General features: G+C 40.1%; 1 protein-coding gene across 3 annotated transcripts; it reads right to left on the bottom strand.

The window, feature by feature from the left end:
- Positions 1-1,827: 1,827 nt before the first annotated feature.
- On the bottom strand, positions 1,828-20,483 carry IL13RA1 (interleukin 13 receptor subunit alpha 1). Of its 3 annotated transcripts, none has more exons than XR_004359647.1 (11): positions 20,345-20,483; positions 17,020-17,177; positions 14,710-14,845; positions 12,890-13,010; positions 10,546-10,718; positions 10,006-10,157; positions 8,678-8,810; positions 8,129-8,225; positions 7,778-7,862; positions 3,334-6,682; positions 1,828-2,949 (listed from the first exon to the last, which is right to left on the bottom strand). XR_004359647.1 is itself a non-coding variant. In XM_032702210.1 (10 exons), exons 1-10 carry the CDS (start codon positions 20,421-20,423, stop codon positions 6,563-6,565), a joined length of 1,254 nt encoding a protein of 417 aa, XP_032558101.1. In that variant the 5' UTR covers positions 20,424-20,483; the 3' UTR covers positions 1,828-6,562. The 3 variants fall into 3 exon arrangements, 1 of the variants encoding a protein (XP_032558101.1); XR_004359648.1 differs by having other exon boundaries at positions 1,828-3,454; positions 6,200-6,682; XM_032702210.1 differs by having other exon boundaries at positions 1,828-6,682.
- Between the last annotated feature and the right edge of the window lie 276 nt (positions 20,484-20,759).

The following is a 20,759-nucleotide window of genomic DNA, read 5'->3' as shown; positions in this document are numbered from 1 at the left end:
GGGCAGCAGTGTTACTAAAAAAAAAATCAGAAATCATAGAAAGCCACAAACTGAGGAGCAGCTATACAACAAGCTGTTGCCAAGAAAGTAGCAGCTACTAGTTCTGCAGGAAGTTGATTTTTTTTCTCCAAAGCAGAAGAGAGCAGGACAACATGAGCAAAGTGCAAACCAGATGCTGAACCACCATGTTCCCTGATTAGGGGAGGACAGAGGGGAAGGCAACTTAATTTGCAGCAAAATCATTTCAGGTCAGTTTGTGGAGGAGTTTTTGGGTTAAGGAGGAAACAGCAGTGAGACAGAACATTTGGGAGACTCTTTCGCTAGAGTTTTTTTACAAGTTGGACAAATCTACACCAAGAACACAGCAGCAGGTGCCCTGATAAATCTTCCCTACCTAAACTTTGGTAAACAGATGATCAATACTATTTTAGATACAGCTCATAAACAAAAGAATTAGTATTACACACAAAACGAAATGACTCAGTGTTTCCAAGGATTTGGAAACAGGGTTTTTGCTCCAAACCAAGTTCAAACACAGTCCTTGAAGTCCCACATACAGAAAAGCAGATGCCCTTTTCTCTGCCTGGTATGTTACCAGCTTTTCTACCTCCTAGGAAAACAAGTCACAAAGTCTGAATGCAAGAAAAGTGCTATGAAAGTCAGCTGTGAAAAAATGCCAAATAATGGCTCTGCCTTAGTACCTGCCAAGGTACTGAAGGGTATTGTGAGGAAAAGTCACATCTCTGGAGGTCAGTGTCCACAAAGGAGACAGAAGAGCCTTTCTGGTTTTACCTTTTTTTCTGGCTTTATCCAGGTAAAGGGAGAAAGGTCATTAAGCCAATGCCCAATGAAAACTTTCTCAGTTTGATGAGGGATACAGCCTCACTTTTATCCCAACTTCCCAGCTGCATACCACCCTCTCCCCTTCCCCATTGCCTGAGGTACTTGGGAGGTACAAGCGTGTTCCCCCTTGTTACACATAATGTATGACCATTAAAATTAGCTCTAAGCCTGCTCTGGGCATAGAAGTTAATATGTATAACCCTCATTAAGCCTGAAAAGTTGAGAAATTCAGCATAACCTCGGTCAAAAGCATCTAGTCCAGGTTAGCTGAACTCCCCAAAATCCTACTCTTTGCTGATTGGTTCTCATTCCCCTTATCTACAAGCAGATGGACACATTTTGTTAAGACCCATTCATCTTGTTCTTGTCAGTGTCTACAGATTAATGTTCTCCCAGAACATGATAGGGTGTGACATTAAAACTGAATAGCCATACCATGAGTAGCTTTCCTTGTAGCTGATTTTGACATTTGAAGGACTGAGCAATTTCACACCTTTTAAGAGTACCTAGCTGGCATTTTTGAAGTTTCCACACTGACATTTTGTGTGAAGGAAAGAAACTAGTGAGGCTAAGAGCTTTGAAGTGCAGGAGGGAGAAAGGCTCCAAGAGGCAAAACAAGCTAATTTTGGTGTTTTCTTGTCATTAAAAAAAAAAAACCAAACACAAAACAACAACAAAAAAAAAACCCACACACCAAAAAACCCAAACAAACAAACAAACAAAACCCCAAAAAAACCCAACAACAACAAAAACAACAACAACAACAAAACCAGTGGATTTTGTTTCTATTGCTACAAGAAAACTGGTTAAGAAGCAGCAATGACATTGCTAAGTGCCTTAAGTTCTAGTGCTTCAGAGGAAAAAACAGACAGAAATTGCTGATACCAATTTCAGTAGATCAATAAGAAAGGCTGCCTATTGCACACACCATTTTGTTAATAACATGGAGAACATACCTATTTGGGGGTTTTGGGGTTTTTTTCCTTTTTTTTTTTTTTTCAGCACAGAAGATGAAGGGGCAGCTCTAATTTTAGAGCATTAGCTTAACTCCTGGTTCAAGCTGCCCCTAACACTTGATCTAAATTTGTAAATTTTGCCCAAGTTCCAAAAAATGGCAGTGCCTGAGCTTAACAAAACCTCTTTCTCAGTAAGCTTTTAATTTCATCATGCACTTAGCCAAGTCCATTTTAGCAGTTTGAGCTAAATTAAATAGAGGAAAACTGATGTATTAAGCAAAGAGTATGATTACTGGAAGCACTGGTTAACTGGAAAGTCTCTCTTTGTAGATGCTTTGTGCAAGAGTCATCAAAATAATTGCAGTACTTTGGCAAAAGCAAAACAAGAAACAGAGACTATTACTAGAATACACTGTCTAGTTTACAGTTTTCCCCACTGAATTATTACCTTCAGAACACTACTTGGCAATAATTAGAGAACAGCTGTCGAAAGGATGCTTCTACAAGCTTTAAAAGCAAAGAGAAAGGATTTCATTAACCTAACCAATATAACTGGAAAAAAAAAAGAGAGGGGGGAAAAAAACAGCTGCACAAAAACTCCCCAAGAGTCATCACCAAGCTTTCAGGCTCTTAGATGTTACAAAACTGAGGCAGAGTTTCCGGACCTGAGAGAAAGTTTGTCTCTCCCGTGCCACCCACCCAAACCCGCATTGCTTTGCTGTGGTGAGAGCATGGATTTAGTTACATCAACTATCTCAAGTCTCCTGCTATCACCATGATTGAAGACAGCTTGCAGGAAGCTCATCCAAATAGAGAGATTTTAATCTGGTTTTATATTTGGATTTTCAGTATTATTTCACGGCTGCATTTCTACAACTGACAGTGCAACCCATATGGGGCTTGCTCCCCTGAAAATTTTTTTGCAAATATTGAATCAAACCTAACTATTTGAGAATCATCTTGATGAATCTTAAATATCCCAAAGCTCTGCTCCTCCCAGCCCCACTGTGCCCATTCCTGGACCTGCAGGTCTCAGCTGCTGCCTGACCATGGCAGTAGAGTGACAAGGGAGGGAGGTTCCTGCAATGTCCTGGCCATACCTGGGCTTGACTCACCTACCTCCTGCTCTTGCTTGGGTGAGGGAAAAACCCTGCAAACCAAAAAATTTCTTCTGTTAGCATTTTTTTCTTTCTTTTTCTTTATTTTTTTTTTAAATTAAAAAAATTCATTTTCCTTCCAGGGGAAATTTTGAGTATTTGAAGTTCCAACTCAGAACTAAGCTTATTGAATAATTTCCAGTGAATGGAAATGCCCAACCTGTGAATAGTTCTACCCAGTAAGTGCTGAAACACCATGGCTTACAAGTTGACATGTTCCTTTATGACTCCTTTAAAGCTGTTCAACTGTGTCATGGCATTCCTTAATTGAAATAAATTAACAAAAAAGATAGAAATTAATTGTTCAATTTTTCTAGGATGCCAAATACAGAAAAATTATTTAACAGAATGTATTAACATAGAAAAAAGTCACTTACGGCAAGTGATTGTTGCTGGTCACCATTAACACCAAAACAGGAGAACTGGGAGAGAGGAATCCAAAGAGTGTCTTGGATGGTCACGTCACAGTTATGTCTTAATTCTGGATGATCTGCTGAACTGAAGGGAACAAAGTATTCTTTCCCTGAATCTTTTCAGGAAGCCATCACTAATGTGTTCAGGTGCCAAATAAACATATTTGGGTCCCAGCAACTAGGTAATAATGCCTTTCAGTAGTTTAGCAACCTGGCATTTTCAGTGACTTCAGCAGCTAGCAACGACTATGGAGCTATATTTGGGAAGGCTGCAGCACTCTCAGTCAAATTCCAGTTTGATCATTTATTAAGTCTCAACATGGCAATGTCAGAAAATAGTGTGGCCTTGAGTACCCTGAGAGTGAGAGCACAAGTCTCACAGCTCCATCTCTGTTCCATTATGACAGCAAAAAAATATGGCTATAGTATTCCCCTCTGATTGTGTGGCTCAAGTTCACTTTTGAGAGGGAAGAGGCCAAAGCAACACACAAGTTTTTCTTCTTTGGGTTCTGCAACCCTCGAACATGGTTTCCCATCAAAACACCATCTCTATTAGTTTATCTACTCAAGAACAAAATGCCACAACATAATAAATATTATTGAATGTTTTTCAATATAAATTCTTTGAATAAATTTACAGATCAAGTAACTGCAATGAAGAACAAACAAATGACAGCAAAATGCGGAAAATTTCAAGCTAAAACCCCTCTAACCTTAAAAAATACACATTAAAGATGAAAGTATACTCATACAATTGCTTTATATGCACAAACACAGGCTCAAGAAATTAATCAATTAGGAAGTGTGTCAACTGCTGTTATTCAGGAGAGTTATCCAAAACTTTTCTATACAGCAATCCAAGCCATCCTTTGTATTTAAGTCTTCCTTTTGGCCTTACAGTTTACATCTGGGGGTTTTTCTACTTCTCTGGCTTTATGAATTTGTTTGGGGTCTTTTTGTTGGTTTGGATTTTTTAAGAAACAATAAACTTTGGTTTTACCATAAACACCAGCACAAAAGTCAAAAGGATTTAGGGTAAAGCACTGATTTTCCTAGAGGGCTATACTGAAAGCCACAAAACTTTACATTACACTGTTATGCTTACTTATATTGAAATCATACATTTCTGTTTGTCTAGTGGTCTGTGATGAGCAACATTCTAGATGAGGTAGATTGAAAAAATATTTGTATCACTATAATGATATAAATGTTGCAGGGCAGAGGGAATGAAGTTGGCACAGGAATTTAATTACTCTGTCCCCCACGCTATCTTTTACCTCTGAAATTTCCCACAGTGCTGCTAACTGACTTTTTATAACCTGAGTTTTATCTCACTCAAATCCCTGAGGCTTTATTCTCACTTTGTCTCATTTATCAATTTTTATAATGTTGGGGGTTTTTTTAACTTCGCTGCTAAATACTAATATGGAGTCTGCTAGTTCTGCTACATTTCTCCTCCCCTTTCTACCACTAACAGATAAGAATGTGGAAGAAACTATATCTGAGAGGCTCAGTAGGGACTGGGGAAAGAACTGAATTTATTGAGGAGGGCATACACAAGTGGGTAAAGGATGCACATTTGTTCTACTTCTCACAGAACATTATGTTCTAAGAATGTAGCATTTTGATTCAGATTTTTGACTGGAGTTTGAGGACAGGGATGAACTATAAAAGGTTAGTGGCTATAGAGTTTGTTCCTAGCAAACTTATCAGGAGATCTTTTCCCAGTCTGCTAAGACTGACCACATCAGTGATTAACATGTCTGCACTTAGTTGGAAGGAGCAAGAAATTCCTGAACACAAACCATAAAGGGCTTCCATGGATCCCTTTCTGCTCATTACATTACTTTCTTCCTCCTGCACAATTAAGGTACTGCTGTTACCACCCTTGCAGCACAGGGTGGAAACTAATGCTTGGAATTCAGAGCAGAGAAACACCACAGTTGTGCCACAAAACATCTGTTGAGCTTTGCTGGGTAAAGCACCCTCAAAACAAAACCATCAAAAAATGAGCAAAACAATTAATGACTAAAAAAAAAAAAGTCATCAACCTGCTGCAGTAAAACATAGAAGAAATTTTTTTTTTTTAGAAGTCCAGTCAGCACCTTGTTTTATATTGCTAAGCTCCTAGAGGGGAAGCTCAAATCAGTCTCATCACTATAGAAATGATAAAACTTATCCCTTAGAAAACAGGTCAAGGTTGTCATCCCCCCTTCTCCCAAAAGCATCAGCTTGGCAGTAAGGATGGGTCTTGAAGCCTTTGAATTATTTCAGTTTCGGTGGGTTAACACTTGCTATCAATTTGACTTAAGCATCCATCCTGGTAATTCTGCTGGACAGACTCAGGATGACTTTGCTTCCAAAAATGGTGTTTTCAGGCCAATATGGCCAAAGTAGAATCACAGTCTGGTGAGACTCAATACAGTTATCTGCCACTGCACAGCACAAGTAAAAAAAATCTATATCATTTGAAACAAAGTATAATAAACCCAAGAAGTCCATGAAGGCAAGGCATCTGAGGACAGGTCACTGAAAGGATACAATGCTAAGCCTTTTCTATGAATATTCTGAATACCAGCTAGAAAGCAGAGAGGCTTTTCATACACATTTTCAAAGAAAAAAATCACCCTCTTTTAAGATATTTGACCAGGCCACAGCTGATGCACATCAACCAGAAACACAAGAAGGTCAGTCCTTAAGTGCCCCCTGGAAAGTGCCCGGGTACACACACATGGGGCCATCCACAAACAGTCTGTGCTCTGGGACCACACCTGGCAGCAGCTCCGTGCAGCACTAATGAGCCATGTACTGTACATGAACCTTATCTCACCTACTGCAAAACAGAGACAAATATTTCAGAAAGTCACAGTGCTTGCTCCAAAAAAATGCACTGACAGTCTCCTGTGAGGCACAAATTCAAGTGCAAATGACAAGTAACAGGGCAGAGCTGGTTGAAGCCAGAATGGGAGATGCTGCAATGCAGTGACAGGATTTATGTACATGCTCCTCTTGAGTGATCTTGGATGATCAGAGAGATGGAAGAACAGCCACAGTTAGTGATGCATCTCCTGTGCATCAGAGGAGGACTCAGTGAGGTGAGAGCTGAATGTCTCATGGGCCTCTTCACATCTACACTGTCACCTGAGGTATGAGCAGGAATGAGTTTCCTCCTCTTTCACTGATAAAGCACAGTTCATCTGTTTTCTTTTTCAGAGTTAGGAGTCTCCGAAGTTTCTGTTAAAATTAAAGAATGAATTTCTTCTTCCATAATCAACTTGTCATAAGCATTCATGGAATCATCCTTTGCACAGTTCTGAAAGAGAGGAACAACATTTTTAACAGCACTTCCTCATGGTGAGTGTTGTTTTTTCAGACCAACAAGACAGACCTGTGTTCCACAACATATACCCCCTATTATGGTGAAAAGGTCAAGGTAGCTGGGTAACAAACTGTACTTTTTGGAGACATGGCTGAGGCCTGGTTGACAGAAGAATTGTTCTCTCTGGAGAGGAGAAACTGAATGTTGGTCCCCACCTTAACAGTGCTTCCAACTATAGCTAAGGGGTAAAGCTCAGGCAGGAGGATGGGGAAGTGAGGCTGTACACACTCAGCAGGGTTTTCACTGAGCACACGGAGAAATCGTCCACTTGTCAAAGCACAACAAAGTGTAACAGCTACCACAGGTACAGCCCTCATGGCCAGGAGTCCCATCTTTGAGAACAACACACACTGCTTAGATTAGGGCTTCTCAGTGTACTTCCCTTAGGGGTTTTTATAAAGGACTACTGAGATTCATTTATTTAGAAATAAGTTTCCATAATCAGTACTATGTTTATTTTTCCCGAAATAAGGCACCATAGCTTGGAATGGCTATAGCTAGTTTTGTTCTTTTGCCAATGAGAAGCTAAATATCCTGGTTTACTTCAAAGCTAACTTACTATGAGAAATGTGAGAATGCTAAAAATACAGGTTTCTGGAAGTCAAATACAAATATGAGCAAGTAGCAGAAAAACACATGAACGTTCAGCAGAAGTCGTCTAATGGAGTTGCAAAAACAAACAAAAAAACCTCAAACCAAAACCCACACAGGAAAAGAATCCTGATAATCAGAAAACCCTCACCTAAAGAAAACCAACCTGAAACACATTTAATGGGCTAGCAGACTGAAATAAGAGAATAATGCAATTCTACTCGTGTAACTAGAAAAGTATATGCAAAGGGGAAAATCTCTCAGTTTTGGGTAATTGTTTCTGAACAACTCCTACTATTGTAAATACTTAATCTTCATATGATATACTTACTTACATATAGTTCGTTATAAGACAGACATAGGTAGTAGGAAAAAGAAAATTGCAAGCCTAGAGATCACAGTTCAATAGGTTAGTTGGCCCAACAGCTTCTTACTAACCTGGGAATCCTCATTCTGCTCTCCAAACATGCGCTTAAGAATTTCTCTAGGGTCTGGAATTGGTGGAAGAATTAATATCTTCAGCCTTCATAAAATTAAAAAGAAAATATTTAGATGAGAGATACATTAATTTAAAAATCACCCTTTGAAAATCATATTTGGGTACAGGCAAGAAAATTTGTGGGCTCAGCTCTGGCATCACTGGCCAGCCTTCACTCTCTGTGTAACTGCACTTATTTCTTATTTTTACTCCCCAAACCAAAAGGAAGGGGGAATGTTGACACAGACAGATTCTTAATAACTTTCACTCTTGACAAAGACAGCAGCAAATAGAGGGAGATCGTTATTTACCTTTTCAGATAAACCAGCAGAATTATTGTAGATACTGCTACTATTAATGGAATAGTGATTATTAGAACCAAAGAGATTGTAGAGTCCCTCTTGTCACCTGGAAAACAAAAATTGTAGAAACTTAGGGATGTTCTGAGAGGCTTTTGAGGAATAATGACAACAAATAAGTTAATTCTCTAATTTGTTCATAGATTCAATGCTTTTTCAAATACACTATCACTTCTGTAGGCAAGGACAGACTTGTTTTTCAAAAATGGGATTATAATGTAGATATATTTGGCAAGAAAATGCAAACCACCAAGACACAGGGCTGAAAAGCTGACTACACTGGAAAGGGGTCATTGCCCAGCTACACAGATGGCAAATCTAGCAGCACAGGCAGGAACTGACAACGCTGCTGAAGAACTAGAACTCTCTTGCCCTCTTTTCACCCAAAATTAAATAGATACATAGGAAGATGATCTTTGACTCCCATTTATTTAGCAGACAAAAGGTATTAGATGCCTTATAGATGAAGAATAAAGTGCAACAAAACACAACTGCTCTCACCAATGCTCTTTTCTTCACTCCAGTCACTATAGAACTCGCTGCTGTAACAGCCGTGCCTTGGCTTTGCTTTCACTTTGAAGACGTACTTGCTGTTGGGATCAATGCCAGAAATTGACACAGAATTCTCTTCAGACTAAGGTAGAAACAAAAGGTAATTTGCTCTGTTCAATTACCAATGTATTCTCAGTCATGAACAAGCCTATTTGCATTGTGCAGATAATGTATTCTGAGTGTTTTGACAGAACATCTTTTTATGACTATTGAAACCTCATTAAAAAAAGGACAAAGTGGCACTTAAATATCACACTGCTTAAACAGAGATTCCAAAGCTAACACTTAATCTCATTCACTGCTACATCTGTCATGCAGCACTTGGCATCAATGATTAAACTAAGAGTCAGTGTCTGGAATGGTGCCTTTTTTAATCTTTTTTTTTTTCCTTTTCTGAAAACATCTATGATTTACACAGCCTTCCCCTCTGTCAGGGCAGCAATGTTGATCTAACTTTGACCATACCAAAGTGTTCTGTGATGCCTCTACAGAGAGGCACACAGACCAGATAGTATCAACACCACTTATTTTTGAGCCAAAACGCCAGTTTCCTGAGGATTGTTGATACCATTCGAGTCTGGGGTAGAATAAACAACTAAATACACTCCACAGGAGAAGACTGCCACTTAGTTTGGCATTTATTATGCTGTTTACCATTCTGATCAAAAGTACAGTCTGTTTGGCAATGCAGATACAGGTATAAGTATATCCAGACACTGAACTCAATGCTTGTACATGCACATTTAAAGCAGTGTATCTAAGAGTGCACACCTCCTTCTTTTTTCTTCCCCTCCATCTTCAGTCTTTTTATTCCCTTTTCTGTGTGACATTTTGTGTTCTTGTGTGCACCAGCAATTGATTTTCCTATACAGTAATCAGGTCCCACCATTCAAAAACAAGGCTCCCATCTGACCACGACAGGAAAACCCAACACCAACACACCAAAGCCCATATCCCTGAGAAGCAAACAGGCATAGGCACCACAGTGCATTTCCTGATAGTTTAGTATATACTTCTCTATCAGACTGTTCTTACACGTTACTGTTTTGCCCTAACAAATGATGGGAAGGATTCACAAGACTTGTATGATAACAGAAACTGACTGTATGAGAGAAAAATTTTACATTCACGCAACACTTCCAGCTAGCGCACCCAACCCATTCACATGCAGCATATTAACAGCTCAATTGCAACAGCAAATATTTGAGTTACTGCAAATATCAACATGAATTATGAAAGAGACATAGGGAAAAAAAAAATCAATAATGAAAACTTACTGGAATTATCCGACCAGTGTCCAAATCACCATTGCGATATTTAACTTCATAAAGCAAACAGCCTTTTGGAAAGGTTTCTGATTCACTCCATTTTACATCTATTTTATCATTAATCTTTGACAATGTCACTTGACTTGGTGTAGCAGGTTTTACTGAAACGCAAAATGGCATTATTAGTTCAAAAGTCTATTTCAATGCTTACAAAAATTGTTCAAGTCCTGTATTGGAGAATATTACACTTATACCAGTTTAGGAACAGAAAGAGGAAGATGTCAGCAGCAGAAAGTAAAAAAAGGATAAATCCAACTAAAGAATAAGAGTAGAAGTGAATGGAAAATGACCCCTCCACCCCTAACACCCACCCCCCCGGAAAACCAAACCCTGTCTATATCACTTCTAATCAAAGGTCAGTAGAAGAAGGAAGCATCTAATCATGTTGTCTCATCCACACCTTATCAGATGCAAGTTTCTCAAACACAGCAATATACTACCAAACTTCTTATTTTAATTATTTATTTTATGATGTGGTGTTAAACGTACCAAGGGTGGTAGGATTTTTAATTGCACACACAGGCCTAACTTCTTCAGAGTCAGCTCTAATCAAAATACTTATAGTTGTGACGTTTGGAGAGGTAAAACTGAAAATGCATCCAAAGATCCCTTGGTCTGTAGAATAGTTGCTGCACTTCTCTGGGTTTTTCAAACCATCAAACCTATAGGAATAAAATTATTTTTGTAAACTTCAGAAGAAAAGGACAGCAAGGGACAGGTTTGGTTTTAAACCCATGTTACAAATTCTAAAGACTGATCTTGCATTAAAGCTGTGCTATAGCATATAGAAGAGTAAAGCTGGGCAAAGTAAGAAGCCTTAATTTATCTCAAGCTTTATAAAGAATATTATAAGTGTTGAGCAGAAAGAGAGGTAGGGTTGCTTTATATCAAAGCTTCAAAGATAACAGCTGCTGTCAGCTCTGGCTCACATTATCCAATGGGAAAACAATTTCAAGGGAAAAAAGCACACTAATTTAGACCATTTCTTGTCAAGAGAATTTCACTTCTGTGATAGAATGAGCTGATCAATCTCCTTTAGCTCTGCCTCAGGTACTACAGCTCTTGCTTGAGATGGTCGAGTTTCACCTATTTATCTACATTTGCTTTTCAAAATGTCAGTATTCACTTCCAATAACAGAGAAGCTATGACAACCTTTTTCCTTGCTTCTCTTTGTTCCCCAAGCCCCAATGAAAATATACCAGGAACTTTTCCTCCCCAAAAACCTAACAATTTATTTATTTAAAAGTGATATAGAGTGAATCAGAGCTTCATTTAGGAGCACAAAAGGAATGGCTTCTCCTACTTCATATCTCAATATATAGGCTCGGGAAGCTGAACCCTCTGTCCTGTTTTCAGCACAGACACATTTTTTATTCACCTTTCCCACCTCCCTGCCCTGGGGCTGATGAGGGCAGAGGCATTCAGAACAGGCAGCTCAGTGCAGATGCATCAACCTGCTCTCGTATGCCTCCTTTTCAGCAGGAATTACTGTGCACTGGCTGGACTCATTTGTTCTAAGTTATCACTATATTGACATCCACTTTGGATGAAAAGACAGTGTTTTAGAGGAAGACATCACAGAATAACGTAGAATGGAACTAGGTAATAATTTTTCCGGCAGTTCTTTACTCATTTCTGAAAACCAAAACCAAAACAAACCACCACCTCACCTGCACTGTGGAAAATGTATCTTTCAGTCTAAAAATAAAGTGCTTCTTTAGTTTTTGGATTTAAAATCTAAAAATTATTCTTTTCTCTAAGCAGCACAAATTAAAACACTTTGCAGTCACTGCAACTGCATCTTCCATTAAAATTAAGGGGCAAGTTCAAAATATATAGCTCAAATCTAAAGCATTATTCCAGTAAATATCCATATACCCAGAAATTCAGATCTTAAATGCCTCATTAGTTCTGTTTTTTCTTTCTTTGAGTAGCAGTCTAGAGAGAGAGAACAAATGGTCCCCCCATATTTAACTAAAGCATCAAGTTTTCTGCTGTTTGCTCCCAAAATTCCCTGAATCGAACAGCCTGTGACACTGCTACTGGAGAGGAATAGGAAAAAGTTTATGTAGTTAGTTCAAATAAGACAGAAACATGATTTAAAACTACTACATAGGGCTTTCAAAAACAAAACTTCACTATTTCTACAGAAGCTCAAGCAATCAGGCATTTCACAAGCCCTATCAAGGTGCAGAAGTATGCATAGATTAGCATGTACAGATACTGATGCCAAGAGTTTGCTCACACAACTCTGCTCCTTTGGAACAAGACACTATTTATGGCAATCCACTGGCCAGCAGGGATGATGATGATGATGATAAAAAGATGTTCTTCATAACTTCAGAGGTGAATCTGTTATTTAAGATACCGAAGATGCAAACCAAACTACTGCTCAGAGTTATTAATCCTTTCATAACATCTCCCAGTGGTTTATGAGCTTACATGTACATTAGTGAGTGATTCAAACTTGAACAGCCCATGTTTGTCAGACTGCAGAGAAAGCAATTAATATATATTGGTCTAGCTTAATTCTTAATTCTTCCCTCTTCAAATCAAATGCTCAATTAGATAAAAATAGAAAGCAATAGCAGTTATGTTAAAATGGGTGACAGAAGCAGACAGTGCTTCATGTAACAGCTATATCAAGTTCCCAAAAAGTCTTGGCCACAGCAGGCTCTGGAACCTTGAGTTCAATAGGACTGAACACTAACTTGGACACAATGCTCTGGGAACTTTCAAAGCAACACAGGAAGTAGACAAGTAGAACGTGTAATGTAAAACTAAAGATTAGCACTAAAGCACCTGAGTTGGGAATAAAAAGCTCATACGAACCAGTAGAACAAGGTATAGTTGGTATCACTGCTTGCATTCTCCCCAGGACGCCACTTACAAACCATGTACTCCAAATTGTCCCAAACACAGCTCAAGTCAACAGCAGCAGTACCTGGAATACCTACAAGGCAAGTTGGAATGGTTCTCTAAGATTTATTTTGCCAAATTCTTCTCCCCCATTTTCCATCTTTGCACAACTGAAACTGTCCGGAAGGCAGAAATGGGTTGGTTATCTCTCAGACTACACTGGCTGTCTCAGCACAGCAAATGATGAATTCCAGTTGCTGATAGCTTGCAGTAGCTGAAATCTCAGCAGAGATCTCAGAAATCTCAGCAAGCCAATCACAGCAGTAAATTTCAGTTTTCACCATGTCTGAATTACTACTCAGAGTTAACTAATGCTAAGGACAAGGTGTTGAGTCAGGAAAATATTCTATTAAATTACAGATACTTTAAACAGGAGTCAAAGTAACTGGCAATTACAGGAAAAACTATAACAAAGCTTAGTGCTATTACAGCCATCAACATAAACTATAATTAAATGCTGACTATTTTTATCTTCTCCGGATACAATATTAGTTTCTTGGTATTCTGAATATGGAAATGCCTGTAGGTCTTAAATATGGACAAAAGCAACACTGGGTAAGTTGACTTTTTAATTGAGACCCATATGCCTCTAGACTTTCAAATTCAATATATGGAAAACTCAAATTACAGAACATAAATACAAGGAAGTGCATAGCAACTGTAAAGAGAGATGTCCATATATCTCCCAGGCAGAGCAATTATGGAATAAAGTCTTTCATATTTGATCTTGCATTTCTGAATGGTACAGGTTCTTTATACTGTATAATCCTATTACAGCACATTGGATATTTTTTCCTTCTAACAAGTAGCAACATCTCCATGAACTAAAAATTAAATGCGTGTTAAACCCCAATGTATTTTGCTACTTCAGGGAAAACCTAAGCTCAGTAGTTCAACTAAGAGTACAGGGAAATGAAACTGCTTTTGCTATTCCAAGAAGTATTGAAAAAAGTTTCATCTGCAAAGAGACTTATAAAAGCCCCAGCATGTTTAGTACATGCTGTCCTAATGATCCACTTCCATGATTTTTCCAGAAAACCATTTTGGCAAACACACTTACAGGCTTGATAATGTGTCTGATTCTCCCACCCACACGTGGTTTTCGTCCACATCAAGTCATGCTCCCGGGTTAAGACAGACTTTTAGGCAGGAGGCTCTATGTCCTTGCTGTACATCATAACTTCAAGCATTCAGCAAAATATATTCTTTCTCAAAGTCTGTTTCCTAACAATTTTGCACCCCTTACTTCTGCATTTCAAAAATTTTTTTTTTTCTACTCATTTTGCTATGCACAGCTTTGTAGACCCCAGTCACCTCTTTGAAAAAGACAGAACCCTACTATAATTATTTAAGTCATTTATTCAACAAGTTGTTAAATTTGCTAGATTCTTTCCTCCAACGTGTACAAATGTAGGGGTGTTAGTCATGAAGGCAGCAGGCTTAATACAACCTAAGTTACCTCTTATCCCACAACCACCACACAGCAGGGACAAAAGGAATGACAGAAACCACATCATTCTTTTGGGAGAGTATTTAAATTTTACAAGCTTGTCCATAAGATTTTAAGCCTCAGGAGACTCCAGCTGTGTTTAAATGTTTTACAACATTTTAAGCTCTATCAATTGAATGGGCCTGTATATCTGGTATTTCTCTATGATATATTTCTATGATATTTTGCTAAAATGGCAGAGAAAAAGCCATGTCTCCTCAGGTCTGGCCACTGCTTGTGTTACCTTTTGGCAGAAGGGAGGTCTCCACCCACGGGCTGGGCTCAGTGGTGTTATCATGCCTGCACTCACTTCTCACTCTGAAACGCACTTCCTCATCCAAGAATGCGTCTGTCACACGGAAGAGATCCTTACTCCATTTCTGCATTTAGATTGGGAGAGGAGAACCACAACATATGTCATACCATCCCAGACACATGGGAATTCCTGTAAGAATGCATCGCAGCCCCTCAGAAAGACTGCAGCTCAAAGCCACATGAAATCAGTGTCTGACAACATGGGAAGCCTCAGCATCGCTTGGTTTTGCTTTTTCCTCATCAGGGGCACTCAGAACTCACTGCTACTCCTGTGGCGTATAAATATGAGCCAAGGCTACAAAGAGATCAAAAAACAAGTATAACATGGGGGGAAATGATCCTAGAACAAGTCTTCATGGATAATGTAAAATAAAGATGTTTATATTACAGCTATATAAACAGGAGCTTAGAGATCTAACCTTCATCTTTCTGTGTCTGTGCACACAAGTGTGTGACAAACAGAAGAAAAAACATTTGGAGACACAACCAAAAAGCAATGACAAGAGTTTGCATGGATTTAAGGAGCAAAAGGAAAAGTTATCAAAACAGACCCACAAATGGCTATTAAATACAGCGACACCACATAAAGCCCAAGTAGTCTGTGAGCTTCCATTTGCAGAACAGAGTACATGTTTTTGTGAGAAAAAGGCTCAGCCTTTTATCACACACTTTCTTGAGTGTCTTTTGTTGAGCTAGGGGGATGTCTTTTACTTAACTGGAAACTGGATACAAACCCAATATCTTTGTTATGGCCAAAGAATGCTGTAACCACTTGTGTATAAAAACAAATACTAAATATTGGCACTAATGAGAGGGCAAATAAACCAAACAGCAATAGACAGAGTAGGTTCTATGAACGGTAATGCAAAATAGATACAGCAAGACGATACAATGTGGTTCATCCTGTCCTGTGAAACTGCTGTCCCTCAGCTCTTTCACTGCTGCTGACCTTAACATCTGTTAGACCCTTCCACAAACTCATTCAGCTCATTAACCAAGGTGACCTTCTACTTGTTAGTGAACCCACCAGAAAAGGTAAATAGGTTTCTGCTGAGTTAGCAAATTCAATTGGCTCATGTAAAGGTCCAATGAAGATCATTAGAGAAAGAGGTGTCAAAATCAAAACATCACCCTTCTAGTAGTGACATTAAATCAACTCAGCTGTTTGTGAAACCACAGAATCATAAAACAGTTTGTGTTGGAAGGGACCTTAAAGATCATCAAGCTCCAACCTCTCTAACCATGGGTTCCTGCCTTCCAATAGACCAGGTTGCTCAACACTCCATCCAACCTGGCCAAACCACAGCCTTACTTCATGTCCAGGATATCCTGGAGCCGTGAGAAAAGACAGCAGTCACCACGAAGAGGCATCAGGCCATAAAAGCAGGGTTCAACAACAAAGGACTGTTGCAAAAGGCTTCATATAAATTTTAACCATATCTGAAATAGCAGCACTGCTGACCCCACAGCTGGTACACACCAGCTTCAAGGCTTCAAATTCTCATGGCCTGGAATTATGGATATATTATCTTACTGGCAATAAATGGTAAAAATATTTGTCCTATGACTCCTTCAGCACCATGGCAATGATACTCTCAGTCCTGACCACAGCAAGGATCACATCTAGGCTGCAAACCCTCTAACAAAGAAAAACAAAAACCCAAACCCAAGAAGTTTTACTATTTCCATTCCAGGGAACAAATGTGCTCCATGTTGTCTTCATAACATAAACCCCCATGAATAATTGTAAGCACAGGGACAGGGCAAATTTGGGAATGTTAATACTTGGCATTACCTCCAAAAGATGCTATGCTGTCAAATCACAGCTACATGTGCACGTCTCCTTCTGAAACTGAGTTCAAAGTAAAGGGCACCAGCCACTCCCACCTAAATTCCCATTTAAGTCTTAAGGATGTAGACTGCCCTGTATATACTTTATTTTTTCTAGAAAGTTGCATAAGCAAAGATTGAAACAAGACTTTTCACATTATTATTATGGTACTTCTGTGTTACCATTAGCAGCTCCATTATCAGGGAGCCACAGACAGATCTCTCTGATCTGAAGATTCCATACACTGGTATGACTCATTTTTGATGTTTTGATCCCATGACAAGAATTAAAGGCTATATTAAAACTGTACTTATATATATGTATATATATATGCTTGCACACACATAGTTTTATCCCAATAAGACATTTACCAGGGCACAGCAGGATTTAAAGAGGTGATGTACTTACTTTTATGTCCTGAGGAACCTCATTAATGATGATGTCACTGGCATACTCCAGGTTGCAGCTACTGCTGATGTTCGGGGGGGGGTTCCATGTCCAGTTCAGAGCGCAGATTTGGATAAATGAGTAGTCCAGGTTGGATGGAGGTGGAACAACTTTTGCTCCTAGAAGAAAGGAGTTACCAGTGTAACAACCCCATTGGTCCACACTTTACCATTAGTAATATTGACTTTTAACTTTCCGACAAAAAAAAGAACACACATAACTTCTCAACTTCGTCAGCTTGTATTTGCTATCAGATAAGCTACTGCCCATTAGATTGTTTTTAGTATTCCTGTTACCTCCATCCATCAATACTTTAAATATGCACAAAATAACTGGAAAGTAATTTTTAAGAAACTGCAGCATGCAACAACATAGTGGCTGTGGTACTCGAGCTCATGTTTGTGGAGGGAAGATAAGTCTGACTTTTCAGGCTTTTCCTGCTGTGAGTTTGCATCACACATGCTGAAACTTTAGTAAAAACACTACATAGATTTTGCGAAGCAATAAATATTTTGTTCTACCCAAAAGTTATCCATCAATGAGGTTTTAAAGAGAAATCTCTAAAAAGACAAGCAATTAAATTTTACAAGCAACAGTTGTACGTTAGAACCACAATTTAGTCCAATCTAAGCAAAGACTGCAAAGGCAAGAACATTAAAGAACAACTTGGAAAGCACATTACTTTTTCAATTACTCACCTATTAAACTTTTAATGCTATGTTCTGGCACAGTGAGCAAAAACAGTGTGGGACAAGTAGTAATTTATTGCTGGCACACTACAGAGGTACATTTTTTCACCTCCCCAAAAGCCAGACAGAAGCAGAGCCGTGACTCAGAGATAGTTGCTGGGATAAATCTGTTTGTGCTTTGACCCTTCCTTACTCTTTTGCACCAAGCCAATGCCTACTCAAGACCCCATCATACAGCTTGAAGGTCATACTAGAAAACAAAGAAGGGAAATACAGCAGAAAACAGAAAACTACCAGGAAAAAGTAAAGCTGTATCAGACATTAATTCTAGAAAGAATTACGAATTGGGAATTCCCCAGGAAAATGAGGGTGGATTTTTTTTTTTAAAGGGCTACTCTAATATGTACTGTGAGAAGCCCAATGAGACTCCTTCTCAGGGCACCTACAGATACCATTGCTGAGGCACCACCCCCTGTTTGTCTGTGGTCAGAGAGTACCCTTGTTACTCAATAGTTTCACAAACACTTCAAAGAGATATCAATTAGTGCTGCTGGTCTTGCTCATTCCAGGAAACTAAGCTCAACCCATCCCAACATTTAAAGCAACACATAAGAAGAGGGCAGAATAATTCTGTCAAGATCAGTTTTCCCATCCGGATCACACTGTAGACTCATTTCCTTCTGTTGGCACAAGGAAGAGGGACAATGAAAAAGCAAGAGAGCTTCCTTGAGCAAGAATTCCACTCAAAGTGTCCATGACACCATTATTTTACATTTCCTGAGAGTCAGAGCAGCCAAAGCTTGACGGAAACTCATAAAAGTCCTGCAGCTCTCTCAGACTTTGCACAGTTAAAGGACAGGCAACGGTAGAGATCAGACATTATTGCCATCTGTGTGTCCGTGTGTATGCACAGATAATGGATGCTCACACAAAAAATGAGAAAAATTACAAAGATTTACTGATTTAGTCCAAATATGCTTAGTTTTTTTAAACACTTAAAACTTTCAGAATTTTTGTTTGTTTGTTTGTTCTGTTTTATAGATAATAGCAGAAGCAGAGAAGTCTCCACTTCTAGATTCAGAAAGCTGAATGTAGCCAGACCATCTTTGCCTATTACCTGTTCCACTAAAAAACTTAGATCAGGTTTTAGGAACAGCATCAGAACATTATGCTTGCAAATATTAAGTCCTTTTGATCATATTAAAAAAAAAAAGAAGTATGTATTTTTTCAGCAAGACTACACATCTCCAAGCATATAGTGGTTTCGTGATCAAACTTTTAAGTACCTACAAAAGCCATGAACCATTAAAAATATTACAGTGTCATCCCTGGTTGCTATTCTGAAGTTCTGAACATTTTCTTCTAATAGGTTTGATTGAAGTCATTGTGTTTAACTCTGCAGATTTCTGACGACACAAAGTGTGAATATTCAAAGCATATAAATAAATCAATGAATTGTATTAGCATAAAAAGTTTAAATCTAGTAGATTTTCGATTAATCTATACCATTCTGAAGCTCATGCTTTAATGTTACATTCAGATTTTATTCATAAGCTGACAAGTCTCATACCTTTTTTTTGCGTAACATACAGAGTCTAATACTTTTGTTGTTAAAATTTCTACAGCAATTTTAGCAGAACAACTCAACGACCAACTACAAAATGTAGGCAAGCCGTTATTTCACTCTTAAAAAACAAAACCACGGTGGTGCTTCTAAGAAAACAAAGCACGGCAGTAATCAGCAGAGATTAGTTGAGGCAATCCCGCATAGAAAACATACTATTTCTAAAAGCCCTAATGTGGAAACATCAACAAATCCCTTGCCTCGAGTACCGTCTAAGTGTCCTAAAGTAATAAAAAAGACATCACATTTGTATTCTGTCCTCCAGCATTTTCTGAAGGTTGATTTCATTGTATATGAATTGTAGCCAGTTGAAAAATAATTCTCTAGAGTTCGCAACTGGGTTTTTGGGTAACGTGAGCAGAGAAAGAACTAATAAAGCTTCGAGCACGGGTCCTTATGAAACCCTCACGAAACTGTCCTTCAGCTGAACGCTCGCGCTTCCAGAAGCGGGGATACTGAGGGCGAGGGCGAAGGCAGTGGCCGAGGACCAGGGCGAGGGAGGCTCTGCGTGCCCCGGGCTCCCGCACCCGGCGGACCCGCTCCCGCAAGGACTCGGGCAGCGGGAGGAGGGCGGCGGGCTTCTGCCTCGGGTTTTAAGGCAGAGACAGTCCCGGGAACCGAACGCAGAGCTTAAAAGATTTCTGCCGACCCTGTCAAACGCTGCCGTACTGCGAGAGGAGCGCGGATTTAAATCATCCCCGCTCCTCCGCCCGGTAAGCGGCGGAGCAGGGCAGGGCGCAGCGCCGGCGCTGCCTCGCACACGGCCGACCCGCTTCGGGCGATTTCTACTACAAAACGAAAGCATTTCACTTAAAGAGGTGTCCATGTGCGCACCGAGCCGCTCGACCCGCCCAAGGCAGAGCCCGGCAGCGGCTGCTCCAGCCCCGGCTCCGCCGGCGGCCCCGCCGGACACGGAGCGCAGCCGGTCCCGCTCCCCTCCCCTGCCTTCCCTGTCCCCCCTTCCCGCTCCTACCTGCCGCCGTGCCCGCGGCCACAGCCCAGCACACAGCGAGGAGGAGCCGGCACCGCACAGGGGCTCCCTGCAAAGCCATAGCTCCGACCGGCCGGCGCGACTCCCAACTCCCACTTCCCGTCGAGGGGCCGGGCCAGACGGGAAGAGCGGCGCTGCGGGACGGCCCGCCCAGGTAACCCGAGCCGGGCGGGGAGCGGCGGACGAGACCCGGCCCCACCACCTGGGCAGCACCGTGCCCGGCACGGCGGCGTCCCACGGGCCCGGGCTGCCCCCGCTCCTCTCACTCTGTTGTCACCCCTTTGTCACCCCGTGCGCCGCCCCTGCCTGCCCTCCGCTTCCTCCCGCACGCTCACCACAGAGACACTTCACAGAATCAATGCAATTAGGTTGGAAAATACTCCTGAGATCATCGCGT

Source organism: Chiroxiphia lanceolata, chromosome 14 (assembly GCF_009829145.1).
Source record: "Chiroxiphia lanceolata isolate bChiLan1 chromosome 14, bChiLan1.pri, whole genome shotgun sequence".
Classification (NCBI taxonomy): domain Eukaryota; kingdom Metazoa; phylum Chordata; class Aves; order Passeriformes; family Pipridae; genus Chiroxiphia; species Chiroxiphia lanceolata.
The sequence above is the reverse complement of the archived record's forward strand: the minus strand, read 5'-3'. Positions and strand labels throughout refer to the sequence as shown.

Coding starts and splice junctions, on each gene's coding strand:
- IL13RA1 (XM_032702210.1), bottom strand. CDS start 20,423: ATGGCTTTGCAGGGAGCCCCTGTGCGGTGCCGGCTCCTCCTCGCTGTG. Junction 10,158..10,545: donor TAAAAATCCTACCACCCTTG/GTACGTTTAACA, acceptor TTTGCGTTTCAG/TAAAACCTGCTACACCAAGT. Junction 7,863..8,128: donor CTGCTGGTTTATCTGAAAAG/GTAAATAACGAT, acceptor AATTTTATGAAG/GCTGAAGATATTAATTCTTC.